The sequence below is a fragment of the Tetrao urogallus genome, assembly GCF_951394365.1.
Source record: "Tetrao urogallus genome assembly, chromosome: 22".
NCBI lineage: Eukaryota > Metazoa > Chordata > Aves > Galliformes > Phasianidae > Tetrao > Tetrao urogallus.
The window spans coordinates 518,005-533,973 of NC_136835.1; the positions used below are offsets into that span (position 1 = coordinate 518,005).

Here is a 15,969-nt window from a genome sequence, read left to right on the forward strand (position 1 = left end):
TTATTGCCCAGGCTTGGCAACAGGTGCTGTGATGAACAACACCCCTTTTCCTTTATTAAACACAGCTGTCGTTGTTTCCTCATCCACCAATTCTGGCAGATCTACTTGTAATTTGTATTTTTCAGGGACATCGATGATCACGTCATCCTAAAACAAGGAAGTAAGTGATTAACTACTTAGCAGTGAATTAGCAACAAGTATTTCTAAGAACGTGATACAGACAGAAAAAAGTGAGGTTATTCTTGTTTGTCTTACCTTGGAAATTCTTAGATCACACTCAGAAACAGAGCTAACCTCAGGCAACTCAACTTTCAGTGTAATTCTTACTGGCTCGTTATTTGCATCCCTCACAGTGGTCATTTCATAGGCAGGGGTGCTGAGCTCCTCTGGCACTTCTGTACTGCTGATTTCCTCTATCAGCTGCACTTTAGACTGCGGTACACTTTCTTCCTTCAGCAGGACAGGAGCGTCGCTGCAGTCCTCAGCTTCTATGCTGTGCAGCAGCTGATGGAGCATCAGTTCTTTGAAGAAAAGTGAGGTTTTTACATCAGTCAGTTACTAAGAACTGAAACGTTGGCTACTTGGCAAATACACCACACAAATTTTAGCTCTGCCATTGGCACTTCTGTTAGACAGACCACTGCTTCTCCTTCCCTCACGACTTGCTTTCTTGCCGAGCTGTTAAGAGTTGCTGTTTTCAGAGTATTGGTTACAGCAGCAACCTCTTCTACTCACTTTAGAGGAAAAGAAACTTGGCACCACAAAGGATCAGACCCTGGCAGAGCTCCCATGTCTAGAGATTACAGGAAAAAGGAATTTGCTCTTTCAGTAACACTAGTTTCTTAACCCTAATAAAAAGGAAAATCGAGACAAGCACCACAGATGAATGCAGGCAGGTGGCAGCCTGGTACGAATCCTACCCTCTCACTCAATTTACTTTTTTAGAAGTGTTTGGTTTACGCTTAAGAAGTGGGATCAGAGAGGTGAGGGCTGGGGATGCTGTAGAAATCAGGCCCTTAAAAACAGCAGAAGCAGCTCTCCACCTACCCTTCTCTGTGCTCTGACCGAGGTGGGGTGGTGGCAGCTGCCTGCCTTTCAGTCGTTGCCACATCCTTTCTGGGCTTCCTTTCAGCTTGAAAGATTCAATTTTGTACAAATGTGAAAGAATAAGGTTGCATCGCTCCTCTACGAATTTCAGCGTTAAATGAATCAAATGTTCCATTGCTTTTGGGTTTTCTTCTCTCCTCTGCAGAACATCTGGGTTATATGCAATATCTATAATGCTGTAAGAGGCTACAGAAAACAAGTTGTGTCAAAATTACTGTATTGGCACCACATCCTGCAGTGTCTGCAGACCCCATCCCTGCAGGCACTCCAGGCCAGATGGGATGGAGCCCTGGGCAGCCTGAGCTGGCGGGGGGCAGCGCTGCCCACGGCCGGGGGTGGCACTGGCAGGGCTTTGAGGACCCGCCTTCCCGTTTGGGGTTCCCTGGGCACGGAGAGCCGCGCCCGCCTTCCCTTCGGCCCCCCCCGCCCGGCAAGGCATCGCACCTTCCCCGCCCGCCGTCTCCTCCAGCGGCCCCGCGATGACGGGGATGCGGGCCAGGGGCTCGGCAGGGGCCGGCACCCGCCTCCAGCCGCAGACGTTGACGAAGAGCGGCCCGCAAGCGGCGCGAAGCCCCCGGCGCCGCTCCCCCGCGGCGGGCAGAGTCCGCACGCACAGCCGGGGCTCGGGACGGGAGCAGAACCGCTCCGCCTCGGCGCGCCGCTCCCGCAGCAGCCGGCGGTATTTCTGCGGCTCGTTCTCCGCCATCTCGTCCAGCAGCGCCCATAGCCCCAGCGCCGCGTCCGCCATCGCCTAGCGACAGCGACCGGAAGTGCCTCACTTCTTCCGGTCCCGGCCCGCCCGGCGGCGGCACTTCCGGCCGGGAGCCGGGATCGGGCCGGGCGGCGGAGGCGAGGGTCCGTGGAGCTGCGCGGTGAGAGCGGGAGGGACGGAAAGAGGAAGGAGGGAAGGAAGGAGGGAAGGAAAGAAAGAAGGAAGGACGGACGGACGGACGGACGGACGGACTGAAGGAAGGATGTCCCGGGTGCCGGTGGGGAAGGTGCTGCTGCGGAACGTCATCCGGCACACGGGCGCGCACAACAAGGTACGGCCCGGCCGCGGGCGCTGCTGGGCGCTCGGCCCCTCGGCGCGGCTCCCGGGGGCAGCGCGGTGTGCCGGCGGGGCTCCGGCTGCGCTTTGTCGGCTTTCAGATCGCGTTCGCGCGTAGCGGCGGCGTTGAGGTGCGGGGCGTGGGAAACGCGAGGTCCGTCCGTCCGTGCGGCGGTGAGCGGCTGGGCTCGCAGTCCGAGCCGGGAGCTCAACGTGTTCGGCCGTTCCCTTTTCGCGATTTTCAGATCCAGGAAGAGTCGGAGATGTGGAAGATCCGCGAGTGGGAGAGGCAGGCGGAGGAGACGTTCTGGCGGCGGCGGAGCAAAGTGCTGTCGGACACCTCCAGGTGGGCTCCGCACCGCGGGACGCGGCTGAGCCCCTTTGCCACAGCAGAGGGCGTGTTGTGATCGCGGTCTCGTAGTAACGTATGGAGACCGTAGTGGTTATATAGTTATATTTTCACCTGCGAGAGTTCAGACCGGGGCTTAAATCTGACCTTTCATCAAAGAACCACAGAACTGTAGAGGTTGGAGAGAACCCCACTGAGTCCAACGCCTGCTAAAGCAGTTCTCTATGGCAGGGCACACAGATGGGCATCCAGACGGTTCCTGAATATCTCCAGAGAAGGAGACTCCGCCACCTCTCCTCTCTGGGCAGCCTGTTCCATCACTTAGACAGTAAATAAATTTTTTCTTGTGCTCACATGGAGCTTTCTGCGTCCCAGTTTCTGCCTGTTGCCCTTTGTGCTATTGCTGCGTGCCACCAAAAAGAGTCTGCTTCTATCAACTCACTCCCACACTGCAGATAGTTATAAACAGTGCTGAGTGCCCTCTCGGCCCTCTCTTCTCCAGGCTGAACAGCCCCAGCGCTCTCAGCCTTTCCTTATGGGAGATGCTCCAGGCCCTCTTCATAATTTTCAAAATTCAGCTGGTGCTGACCAAACTGCAGTTTCAGTCAAGTCAGTTCTGTTCCCCGAGTTCCCCATTTTCTGTGTTTATAACATCTGTGTATCACTGCAAATTGTCAGTCTCCTGCAGAGCTGTTTGTTGTGACAGGCGAGGTGACCCCTTCCAGTGCAGTGCCTTGAGCATCCCTGCATGCCACGAATTGTGCTGTGTGCAATAGGCAGTGATAAATGTGTAAATTTATTTACAAATAATGTAAATGGTGTTAGTTACTGAACTGGTTGTAGAAGAGCTCTAATGATGACTGTCTGTTAAAATGATAGTTGGTCTTCTTGCATAGATGGACACCCAAGACTTGCTGGATTTTTGCTCCCCTCGCTGGACTAACCCCTTGCTCAGAAAGTTTCTCCATCAGGACTGACAGCTGAAGGACAACTGTTCTCTTTCTGCAGCAGTCGGATGCGCAGTGATGGCTTTGATGAGGAGGGCCACAGGGCTGACTGGAAAACAAAGAACTCCCGTTTTCTCAACCCAGTCGAAGATGATCTTTTGAGAGCACGGTCATGGAATAAAAAGCTCTACGAATGTGAAGCCAACATGCCAGACAGGTCTGTGGAGGACATCAACATTCGGTGACCATAATTGTAACTAGAGCATCTTTCATAGCGTCATAGAATCACAGAACGGCCTGGGTTGCAGAGGAGCACAGTGCTCATCCAGCTCCAACCCCTGCTGTGTGCAGATCACCAGCCAGCAGCCCAGGCTGCCCAGAGCCACATCCAGCCTGGCCCTGAATGCCTGCAGGGATGGGGCATCCACAGCCTCCTTGGGCAACCTGTTCCAGTGCCTCACCACCCTGTGTAGGAAAAACCTCCTTCTAATATCCAACCTAAACCTCCCCTGTCTCACTTTAACACCATTCCCCCTTGTATTCTGGAGTACTGTACTGAAGCTTACTACGAAATAGTGTTTGATCTCATTCAGTAAGTCAGATGCACTTTGCACTGACAGACAGAGTGTCTGATTTGAATTTACCAAATTTGTATTTATCAACAGAATTCTTAAGTCACAGTAAGCAGCAAAAGCTCAGCCCTGCATTTTCCATCTAAGTGTAGTATTTGTTACTTTGTCCAAGGAAAAGTCTAAAAATGCAATTCAGTGCTCTCTGGGGTTATTTTAAATAAATATGAGTTGTATTATTGCTGTGATTAGAAGTAGGAAGGAGCCTAAAAACAGAAAGTGCTTTTAAACTGCTAACCAAATCAGTTGGTTTTCCTTCTTTTTTTTGGTACTGGGAAGGTTCGGATGCCTCTCTTGTTGTCTAAACCAATGCTCATTCTGTGGCTCTGTCTTTTCAGAAGTTTTTTTCCCTGAACTTCAGTCAGTTTGTTGCTAATAGATGTTTCTACTTTCTCACAGATGGGGCCACAGTGGCTATAAGGAGCTGTACCCTGAAGAGTTCGATACAGATAGGTAAGGCTAATGGGGTCACAGATGTATCCCAAATTTGTCAGGCTATGTAGGGAATTTTACAAACTGAGATTATGAATCTACTTTTAATATCAAAGCAGCACTATTGAGTTTCAGATACCCACTGAAAAAAAAAAGCGATCCATTAATGTGGCTCCCTTCTTGCCTGAGTCTCAGGAGAGGGTTGTATCTCTTTATTAGACGTTTGGCTTTAACTTGAGTTACTAAAATGCTCTGAATATTGGGGGTCTGGGCCAACAGAGAACCAGAGCAGTTGGCTGAATCCAAATCAGATGAATCAGATATCAGCTCAGGGTTCCCCTTTGCCTTATAATATACCCGTGTTTTCTGATTTGCACTTTTATCTGGAGAGAATCAACTCTCCTAGCACCCTGGAAAGTGGAGACTTAGCTCTAAAATAAGATCTTAGAACTGATCATTCCAAGGTTCACCTAGCAGTAATCAAATACAATATTTGTCAGACTTACAGATTGGAAATAATCCTTCATAAATTAGTTTTTCATCACTCACTGGCTTTCAGTATCTGTTCTCCTTGGTTCTGGCTCAAATACCTTAAATGGAGATAGTAATAAGGTGTGGACTCAAGCTGTTAACAAGCATTTGAAACAAAAATATAGATACTAAGTGTGCTTCCCTGAACTATTCAACTGAATTGATGGGCTTGCTTGAAACAAGTCCTGGCTGCTCTCTGCCTGCCTGTTTGCTTTCTTCTTATCATCCTTTGTTCTTCTTACAGTGACCAGCAAGAAGGAGACAAACAAAATGCTGTCAATGGAAAGAAGAAATCTCATCTGAGAAAACAAACTGCCCACGAGTTGCACAAAAGGAAAAAAACAAAGAAATCGCACAAGAAAAAGCAAAAAAAGAGATCACACAAAAAGAGAAAGAAAAAGGAGCAGGGAAGGTCATCGTCAGATTCCTCCAGGGAGAGCGAATGCTCTGAAGAGGAGACTTCAAGCACTCAGAAGGGGAAACACAGGCGCAAGAAGAAGACCAGGAAAGTGCCTGCTAGGGAACCTACCTCTTCCTCTGGGCAGGAAAGTGACTTTTCCCATGCAAGCCGCTCAACCACCAGCAGCTCTGAGGACAATGAATCTGAGGAGAAAAAAGAGAAACGCTTCACTAAAAAGAGAAAGAAGCATCACAACTCTGTGTCGGAGCGGCACAGCGAAGTAGCAGAGAAGAGGAGCAAGAGAAAGAACTGGAAAGTGGCCGCTGACGAGAAGTCGGAGGAGAGCTCAGAGGAGGACTGATGGGGAGATGCTGAGCTCAGGCTGTGGCACAGACAACGCGATAGAGGACAGAGGCAGGTATTTTTCTTTCAGCACTGTGGTTTATACATCCTGCCATCCGCAGGGGAGATGCTGAGCCCTGGCAGCCAGCTGTAGCTTCTCCCCTGCTTTTCACTGTTTTGATGCTCAGGAAAGCAGGGGACCAGTTACCTGTCTTGCACATTGGCTAGTTCTGCCAACTTGAGGTTTTCTTTATATGACTGGTTGGTTGTTGATGAACAAAAGTGTTACAGGCTGTCTGCAGGGGAATTCAGGCATGTTTGCACCGTTTTATTTTTTTAAATTAAGTTTTAACAGTTTGGAGTTGTTGGTTTGTTGGGTTTAGTTTTTTGTTACCCAAGTCATGATCAAAACTTGCAATAAGAGTGGGGAGAGACAAGAAGTCCATTGGCTGAGTTGCTAACAAAGGAAATGTCACTGGATTTAGCCCTGTGGTAGCTTTGTTTTCCCCTCTCCAGCAGAAGACCTATATGGCATCGTGCACAGGTCAGTGGGGCACAGAACGGAGCGTGAGAGAATGCTCTCCTTCAGCAGAAGGTGCACTGACCCCTTCCACAATTACGAAGACACCAGAGTGATAGTTTCAGACTTCTCTCCAGCTCCTGGCAGCGCTGGGTTGTGCCCGGTTCTCCTGGGGGTGCTGAACCTGTGCTGGCAGAGAAGCCTCGGTGGGTGCTGTGTTCTGGCTCTGGTCTGCCCGATGCATTAATGAGAGATTGGTACAGAGTGGCTTTCCCTGCAGGTGACAGCCAAGCCTTGTTTTCACCAGATAAATAAATGAAGACGCGTTTGATGCTCCTGTCACTGTTTCGGAATTAAGCCCAGGGGCAGCCCAGGCCTGAGCCACCGGGGTGGTGCTGCGCTGCTGCCGAAAGGAGGCAGAAGAGGGGCGGGTGGAAGCGGTGCCCCGCGCGGCTCCGGCTTCGGCCCGCACGGAACGCGAACAGAAGTACCCGGAGCCCTGCGGTTCGGCGCCCCGTGTCACTTCAGAGCGGGCAGCGGGAGCTGGCAGCCGGGGGAAGGGCTGCGCGCTGCCTCAGGCCGTGGCTCCGTCCCCAAAGCAGAGTCACCGCGAGGAAGGGACCCAGCGGGGAAGTTCCTTTACGAGCGCAGCCAGCCTTTATCGCAGCGCTTCTCTGCGGCCGCAACGCCCAGCAGTGCCGCCGCTTCGCGGGCAGCACTCTGGGGAGCCGCACCCTTACAGCCGCAGCCCGCTCCGCCGCGCCGTGCACAGTTGTGCATCTGGCAACCCGGAAGCGGAAGCGCGTGTGAGCCAACAACGTCCGGTTCCGGCGTGCAGTGCCCTTGGGCAGCAGGGGACGATGGCGGCGCTGGTGCTGCTGCGGGCGGGGCTGGTGCGGCCCCGCGGCGTCCCGACGGGTGAGTGCCCGCCTGCAGCCCCGCGCCGTCCGCCCCGCCCGGCCCTCATCCGGCCTCGCTCTCTCCGCAGCTCTGCTCCGCGGGACCCTCCTCCAACGCCCCGCCGTGCTGGCGGCCGCCGCCGATCGCAGCGCTCCGGCCCGGCAGAGCCATGGCGGCGCCCCGGAGGGCCGCGGTACGTCTGCGGGACCGGGGCTGAACTGCGGCTCTGCGTGAGGGCGCGGTCGGGAGCGTCCTGAGTCGGAGGTTCAAGGCCAGGTTGGATGGGGCCCTGGGCAGCCTGGGCTGGTATTAAATGGGGACGTTGGTGGCCCTGCATGTGACAGGGGGTTGGAGATTCGTGATCCTTGAGGTCCCTTCCAACCCTGGCCATTCTGCGCTTCTGTGAAAAGTTTAGAAGCGTAAATAGGGCTTAATAGTTGTGTGGCCCTGCAGCGGTAATAGCGAAAGTGCTGCAGGTGGAACCTGTACGGCAGCGGAGCTTCTGGGTCACCGGGATCGGCCCGACGGGGTCGGGGGTGGGCAGGGCGTGCTGCTGTGCACTGCGTGGGGATGCGGGGATTGAGCTGGAGTTGTTCTGTCACTGCACAACAGTGGGAGGTTGGTGCTCTGTGGCCATGACAGTGCAACCCAGGAGTGGGAAATGCACAGAAATGTTTGTAAAAGAAGTTGGCTTAACTGCCACAGTGCTTCCTCTGCTGCCTGGCTGTGACTGCAGGCTGTAATGGTCTGTGTTTGCTTGGAGCTCTGCTGTTGAGTTTCTACTTCTTTGTATTCAAGGAAACTTCTCTTAACAGCAGCAAAAAGAGGAATATTTAAAGCAATCTTTGTAGGCATTATAAAACATATATTCTGTTCAGAAGCATCTTGGTTTTGCTCAAATCAAAGCATAGTAGTCAGGTTGAAAAAATTGCATGGGGCAGATTGGACCAGGCTGCCTGTTTGTGCAGTTGCAGCACTTGAACAGAGCTTTGCACTGAACAGCACTTTCCTTGCAGGCAGTTCCAAGGCTGCATCCCTGCACTGGACCAGTGAGCGTGCAGTCAGTGCCCTCCTGCTGGGCCTGCTCCCCGCTGCCTACCTGTACCCCGGGGCGGCCGTGGACTACTCCTTGGCTGCAGCACTCACTCTCCATGGCCATTGGTGAGCACAGCGGGTTCCTCAAAACAGAGTCGGGTCTGAGAGTGAGGGTGGCCCAAGTCTTACAACCAGATGTGGCTCTGAGTCAGCTGGTTCTCAGCATAAAACAGCTGGAAAGAGAGGCAGGCAGACACTCTAGTGACTGCCACGGCCTTTGACAAGATTGACTGTACCTCGGGCTGAAGTTAGCACAGCTGGCAGTGCAAGGGTGACTGCTTCTACTCCTGACCCTTATTCCACTGCCCGCTTACAGACAATAGCCATCATAATGGAAGAGTTGGTTGCCTTTCAGATTGCTTCCATTTTCTGCTGCTCTTCTATCTAGGGCTTCCTTGCACCCCATTTCTCACACTCATCATTAAGGTTTCAGAACCCCATCTAAATGAAACTGAGCTCAGTGTTCTGTTGTGATGGCATCTGCTGCAGGACTGAGAGTATTGCTAGGGAAAAATCCTAGGAAGAAAATTGAATATGCTTCTGCTTTTCTTTTGTTTTTTTACCAAATTGTCATTGCAGAAGGTAAACACAACTATGATTTTGGGAAGAGAATTGCCACATCAGTTTGCGGCAGTCTTCCTGTTGCTGAACAGTTTTACTCTGGAGCAGAGAGTTCACTTCAAGGCTGACAGATGTAGAAAAAGAAACAATGCTAATTTCTAGCTACTTTCTAATCTAAAGACACGTCATGGAGTCCCAGAGTTCAGGCAGAAAGTGTATTTCCTTCAGTTTGCTTTCTTTAGGCCTTCAAAGTCAGATTAGTTGCCCATGGCTTTGTAAAGGCACATCTCTGTTTGGGAGAGCTGTAATCAACACTTTCCACCCTGTCATTAAGAAAACTCTGAGCCAATAGTTATGTATTTCAATAGAATGTATGGAATATTTTTATGTATTTTTTTCTTACTTGCATCTTCTTCTTTGAGTGGGAACTAAATGCCTTCTAGGTAGTTCTAACATAGGGTGGTGGAAAATACTGACTTGTTTGCACTTTCATAGCAGTGCTGCTCCAGCAGGATGCTGCCATAAGCTCTTTCTTGATTTCTGCTTGTTTCTCTTGTTTTTTAGGGGTCTTGGGCAGGTAATAACTGACTATGTCCATGGGGATACTCCCATCAAAGTGGCCAACACAGGTCTGTATGTGCTGTCAGCCGTTACCTTCGCTGGCCTCTGCTACTTCAACTATTACGACGTTGGTATCTGCAAGGCTGTGGCCATGCTGTGGAGTCTCTGAGATGCAACAATTTGCTGGCAAACATGATTGTTCCTTGCTGCCTCTGCTTTACCATATTTTTAACAAAAAGTTTAATGCAAGAACAGTGAATAATCAAGGGTCTATAGTTTGTACATATAGCAGCCAATTCGGAGCTCATCTTTCAGAAATAAATCCCCATCTTTCTTTTGATTTATTGCTACAGCAGGAAAAGTCTTGGGATTTAAAGTGGGTAACGTCCAGTGAGTTGATTTAAGCTGCAAATGGGAAGGGGTGACATGAATAACAAAGTACAGCTGAGGATGGTTTCCTTCTACAGGCAGCTTCCATGAGTGTTTTTCTGAAATACTGCTTTCTGTTTTCAAGGCAGTCTCAGCGATAATAGAACTATTATTTCTGACATCACAATGAACTGTGTGTAAGGCACTCCCTGTAACTCTTCAGGCCCTAAGAGAAAGGGGAATACTTTTTTCTTAATCCATCCAATAAAGAATTTGCAAAAATTGTGTGTGTCATTCTGAATGATTTTTAGTACTGCTGTTTTACTCTGCATATATTATATATTTTTCTAAAGTCACTTCAAATACTCATTCAAGCTGTTATAGCTTTGCTTTATTCGTTTAGATATTATAAAGCAAGCAATGTTTTTATGAATATGAGTATTTTATATGAATTGTCCTTAATTCCTAAAGAGTTAACATAGACTTTATACAAAAGTGATGTTCATAATGAAAATACAGCAAGAATTGACTTGAATTGAGAATTCTGTCGGTTAATTTGAGAAGCTGTAAGTAGCACATGGATTCCATAGTTTCCCCTGGAGCCTGTGTTCATCTGCAGCATCTTTTGCTTTGTAAATAACCACAGTTACGGATTTTCCTGTGTGACCAAAAAGAGAAGAACATGAACCTTTAGAGCGTGGTGGACTCCAGGCTCAGCATTCTTTTCCACATCTTTAGATTTGAAATCACTTCAGAGGGAAAAATGCAGTTCCCATTTTCAGCTTTGTGCTGAGACTTGCACGGTAGTGAGGGGCAGTTGTTTCCATGTTCTGATGGTACTTTTGTGGTACTGTTAATAGTGAGAGGAACAGACACTGCCATTGTTTAGGCAATAAACACAATGAGTAAGCTGCTGAATTCTGCAGATTTCGTGATTTATATTAAAATATTTTTAAAATGATTGGGCTTTCTTTGTTCGTTTTTCTTCAATTATATCACCATGGGAAATAGTGTGCAGCTGGCCACTTCTGTTTGCTGGACTTGCTGACAGGATTGAGATGACCATTTCTGTCTGCCGTGGTCTGATGTAGGTATTGCTGGAACACATTGAGGAGGGTGCGTGTGCATGACTCACAACTCGCTAGCTCTGTAGGATCTGAGCAGCTATCATAGAAATTGACATTTCCTCTTCTGAGCCCAAACGTGGGTTGTATCTGTGTGTGGTATTCTTGTCTGAGAGGTGTTGTGTGAGAAGGGAGCTGTCAGAGCTCTGGTAACACAGTAACTCAGGATTTGGAGGCTAGCACTGCTGTGACCAGCTTCTTGTGCTACTGCAGCCAGAATGGGAAGGTAACAACCACAGCTTGCTCTGTGGGAAGCACGTCTTCCTGTTCTGCCAGTTGCATGTACTTTTGTTCTAAATTACTCACGGCTGTAACAGTTTGATCGGTTTGATCCATTGTTTTGAATATTCATCAGGCAAATTAAAACAGGTCTATGTATGTTAATGCATTTTTTAATTTGAGCCTCTCCAGCAAACTCTTTCTAAGCTACAGCACATTCAGTGGTGCCTGTATGTGAGTCCAGAGAACTGCTTTTCTTGCCTCAGGAATTCCTGCAGCAGCTGGGTGGTTGAAGCAGCATAGTATGAAAACTGACAGTCATCACAGCACTTCTACATCTCCAGCCTCTGCTTTTTAAAAAAATTTTTTTTTAATATTTAGTATTTTTTTAAATACCAAAACAAATGCTGAGATTTGTCTTCTTCTGTAAATTTGAGGAATTTTTGATTTCATGACCGAAGCTTTCCTGTTTTCTTTGATTACTTCTGCCTGTATGGGATATGACAGTTGTACCCTCTCTCTAATTGCCTCTTCAGCCTGGCAAAGTGAGAATCCAGGACCTCAGCTTCAAACCACGTCCAGGTAATCACTGTCTGCAGTTGGCTGAGGAAAGGAGGAACAATGCCTCCTTTACTCCTATACACAGAAAATGAGAGTCATACAATTTCTGGAGAGTAAATATTTGCAGTGTGTTACACACACCTTATTTTTGCTGAATTCCAGTGTTTGCTCAGCTCCAAATGTGAAAGAGTGCACAGCTCAACCCCAGCATGTCCTATGCTGTCATACACAAAGATAGCTTCCTTGCCACAGCCATTTCCGTCTTTGTGAACAACAGCCCGTTGCATGTACAAATGTTTGCTTCATTTCGTAGTCATCTGCAGCTTACTGTCAAGTTCCAAAACCCCTTACATTTTCTTCATTTTCTCTGAAGACAAACAGCATTATTAAAATTCCAATTGTTCAGGTAAGTTACCAGTTCTCTAATAAAAGATGCTGTTAAGTTTACGGTAAAAGTTGTTGTTGCTACTTCTGTTGAAGTAGCACTTCATGAATGCCACTGTATGAATGCCAATGTAACTGAAATAGGTGAAGACACAGGAAATAATGTAAAAAAATAATAAAAAAGGTAATGACGTTTATTGGCGAGATTCACGATCTGGCATAGGAAATGTGCAGTTTTCTTTTTTTCAGCTGTTTTCTCTCCATCCCCACAACAGATCTTTTCCATGTATGAGACATTTACCTCAAAACTGTTTGTTCAACAAGCTCTAAAGATGTTTGAGATCAAACTGTACAGGATTATGAACACATGCACGTTCTTGTTTATACACTTTGTAATTCTCTTTGCTGTCATTTGCTAGAAAACATTCTTCTGTTGCTTTTCCCCAACAACTTGCATTTGTTTTGCATTTGAAGATGCTCGTTTTGGGGCTGTCTTACTATAGCTGGCTATGTGTAAATATACTAAATATACAATTGTCTTCCTTTGGATTTTGAATGAATTAGACTCCTTTCATAAAAGGCCAAATTACATTTTAAGAGTGTAGAAATATATCATAGGTTGTGCCTTTCATTACGACTTGTTACAAACTTTGTGGTTTCGTCGACTTCGTCTTCTCTCGGCAGTTTCTTTAAAATTAATTTTCTTAAGGAGTCTTCTTCCTCAAAGGCCAAGAACATTCCTTGTTCAAGTGAGTACTCGAACTTAAAAGCTTTGGAGCTGCAAGATGTAAATGTCTTTTTGAAAAATATGATGTTACTTTCACCAGGAATGTCTGTGGGAACTTCTCCTTCCTGTGGGGAAAAAAAGGGCAGGTTAGTCCCAGAACAAGATTTAGCAGTTCTCTTTCAGCTCATTTGCGTTCTCAGTTTTCCCTCCTAGTTCCATACAATGAGGTTTCAGGAGCAGATACTTACCCTAAATCGAACAACCATTTTCCCCTGCTCTTTCTCACAACACATGTAGTAACTCTTATCTTCTACCTGGACGCTGAATGCAACAGGCATCCCTGCTGAAGGCGCGGTGGTCTTGTAACAGTGAATGTTGAAGTACATTCCAGTGCCTAAATGTAAGTTGGTTATTATTAATGGCTTGCTCAGAAGAGAGCTGCAAGTTCTTAGCCGTGCTTCTGTCTTTACTGCTGTCCTTCCATGACACTTTTTCTGACAGGAGAGCCAGGACTTTGTCAGTGGCTGCTGCTAACATATTCTTGACTTTCTGCCGTCATTCAGTACAAGTTTGAATTTGCAAGAAGGCATATGAAATTGCTAGTTAGTATAAGTGGCATGTTCCAATCTTTTTGTGTTCGTGCACAAAGTGAGAACTGGATATGTAGCCTGATTTCCAGATGTATGTGATAAGTCATTTGTGTGTGTTCTGTACATGAAGTTCGAAATGAATAGCTGAGCCACTCACACAGCAGAAACAAAACCGTAAGTGCCTGGCTAAATACTGCTGTTAGAAGTACAGGCTTTTAGTGCTGAATACAGTTGGCTTAAACCTTTCTTCTCCTTAATTCTTTGTATTGCTATTTCAACTCAGTGATTGCACACAACAGAAGCACATCTAGAATAAAGAAACGGGGCAGTGCTTATGGTGTAGGTATGAAAAGCAGCATACCAGATTTCACCTCCTGATCTGTTACATCTTCAAAAGCTGCCATGTTTAAATCTGGACGAACCACAAGCAATTGGCTATTGACATTTCGAAAGAATCGTTTGATAGTTTTTTCCTTACAAAACGCATCACATTCCAGCTCTGCAGAAATATTAAGCAAAGGGGAACAAATAATAATTAAAAACAAAAAAACAAACAAAACAATGATGCTTTTGATCTGCATGGATTTTTGCAGATCACTGCAGGCTTTATTTTGTGATTAAAGATAGTGCAGCAAGTTGATAGAACAGCAATCACAAACAGAGCAGAAGCCATCATTCTTTGCACCTCTGGCTCGTAGCAGCCCAGACAAAGCAGAAGTCTCCAATATAAACCAGAGAAGCTACAAAACCTGTTAATGGTAATACAGAGGCAACAGTGCTCTCCTCTGTCAAACAATTACAGTTGCACAAAAAGCTCTTTGTATTAAGGAAGCCCATATCTGCACCTCTGTAGGAAATATAGCAACAGCAACTTCAGAAGGAGGTGATCTGTAGCTCTTTTTAGAGTAGCCATTAATCAGTTGGAAAATTTGTTCTCTAAGGCACACAGAGCTTTTGTGGGTTAGTACACTTAAGCAGGTTAATTTAGTTAAAGTTGATAAGGAAGTAACAAATGCTGGGCTTTCAGCTTACCATCATCTTGGTCCCAAGCGAGCAATGAGGAGGAAAAAAACACATCATTAATCTCTGCCTCACAAAAAGAAACCAATTTCTAAACAGTTTTGTACTGCAAGACTGGAAACCAGCCAGCCACGCACTTCCAGTATCACAAACACACCAAGCAGAGCTCTTCTCACCACACAGCGTTTCATTTGGGAGCACAACAAGCTCAACAATGAAGCCACATCATCTGAGAACTGAAGATATTACCAAACCAAGAGGCATGCAAAATATTGTAGGGCTACTTAAGGGTGAGCAGCTCAGTTCAGTGTAGTTCACCTGTAACCAGGTGATGAATGGCATGCACAATTGTGCTTCCATCAGCACCTTTGTTCCAAATGAGCAAATTTTGAATAATTTAAAATCGCTTCTAAAGAAGCTAGCATTGCCCAAAGAGAGATGGGAAGCTGGCCGTTTATTCCAGATCACCCCACAGTGTTCCAACCCTTCTGAGGATGGTTGATTGGAATAGTGTGCAGTAACAATTTCACTGACGCAAATAATTCGCCGACAGAATTTCAAGCAGAAGCTTAGGGAAAAATTACGTGAAATCAGAGCAATAAAGACATTGGGTTTCATCAGCACTGGAACAGAGGAAGTTAGTCAAAGCTTAAGGTGTTCAGCAGCAATATGGTGCTGAACTGCCGCCACACTGGGACAGCTGCCTCAGACTCAGATGCTTTTTGCACTGAACAGCCTGGCTGCATAATCTAAGAACAATGGTTCTATGAAGAGTGTGGGGACAGTAACTGCTCTGAGGGTGCTGGTGGTGTGGGAGTTAAAGAAGGGATTCCACAAAGTCAGGGATGCCTGCTTAAGGAAAGGACTGAATTGCACAGCAGCTTTTGATCTCCTACGCAGTTATCAGAAACCCGGTGTCTCTTCCAGCAGTGGGCAATAATTACCTTCAAAATAGAGGCAGAGGTTTTCTCTGAGCCGTACTGCACACACGGCAATCTCTTCGCAGCTCATCTTCACACTGCCAGAAACACACCAAGAGGATTCGGAGCTAAGAGCAATGTTTCTTACTCTGTGAGCAGAGGGAGTTCTTGGGTTTGTTCTCCCCTGGTGCACAGTGCTGTACTAGGGCCAGCATGTTTCTCTATATGTTGAAGAACCGTTTGTATGTAAAGGACAATTGGTCCTTTTATCTGTTGCTTTTTATCATTAGAATTATGTAGATAATCCTTCTAATTCTGTGATTTTATAACAGTTTTCATTGGCTTATGTGATGACTTGAATTATTGCAGCACACCAGGGAAAAAATGACAAAACAAACCAAAAGTGACAAAGAGACATTTGTCCTGACAAGGACTTGGCTGCTGGGATGGCTGCTGTGGGAAACAATAATTCTAAGAAATAAACACTAGAATGTATTTATCAACAAAAGAAAAACAACTTGATGTGGGTATCCTCTTCAAAATTAAAACAGCATTTACCACTCTTAAAGGGAGAATAAGCATAAAGGAAGTTAGAGCACAGCAGGGGAAGACAGGCATTTTCTCTCTCTGGCA

The 15,969-nt window shown here is 46.9% G+C and overlaps 4 protein-coding genes across 4 annotated transcripts; 2 read left to right on the forward strand and 2 right to left on the reverse strand.

Moving 5' to 3' along the window:
- Positions 1-1,855, reverse strand: PIH1D2 (PIH1 domain containing 2; the record flags this gene model as incomplete). The annotated part of the gene is made up of 4 exons (XM_079545808.1): positions 1-147; positions 256-521; positions 1,048-1,293; positions 1,552-1,855. The coding sequence occupies 4 exons, from the start codon at positions 1,853-1,855 to the stop codon at positions 1-3; spliced, it is 963 nt and encodes a 320-aa protein (XP_079401934.1).
- Positions 1,856-1,980: 125 nt separating this feature from the next.
- NKAPD1 (NKAP domain containing 1) lies at positions 1,981-5,804 on the forward strand (the record flags this gene model as incomplete). The annotated part of the gene is made up of 5 exons (XM_079545724.1): positions 1,981-2,150; positions 2,401-2,501; positions 3,513-3,692; positions 4,480-4,533; positions 5,288-5,804. The coding sequence occupies exons 1-5, from the start codon at positions 2,082-2,084 to the stop codon at positions 5,802-5,804; spliced, it is 921 nt and encodes a 306-aa protein (XP_079401850.1). The 5' UTR covers positions 1,981-2,081.
- Positions 5,805-7,165: 1,361 nt separating this feature from the next.
- SDHD (succinate dehydrogenase complex subunit D) lies at positions 7,166-10,067 on the forward strand (the record flags this gene model as incomplete). Its single annotated transcript, XM_079545725.1, has 4 exons — positions 7,166-7,223; positions 7,294-7,398; positions 8,222-8,366; positions 9,426-10,067. 4 exons carry the CDS (start codon positions 7,166-7,168, stop codon positions 9,589-9,591), a joined length of 474 nt encoding a protein of 157 aa, XP_079401851.1. The 3' UTR covers positions 9,592-10,067.
- A 2,624-nt stretch (positions 10,068-12,691) lies between these two features.
- IL18 (interleukin 18) lies at positions 12,692-15,427 on the reverse strand (the record flags this gene model as incomplete). Its single annotated transcript, XM_079545702.1, has 4 exons — positions 12,692-12,931; positions 13,055-13,200; positions 13,758-13,895; positions 15,361-15,427. The coding sequence occupies 4 exons, from the start codon at positions 15,425-15,427 to the stop codon at positions 12,692-12,694; spliced, it is 591 nt and encodes a 196-aa protein (XP_079401828.1).
- Positions 15,428-15,969: the final 542 nt, after the last annotated feature.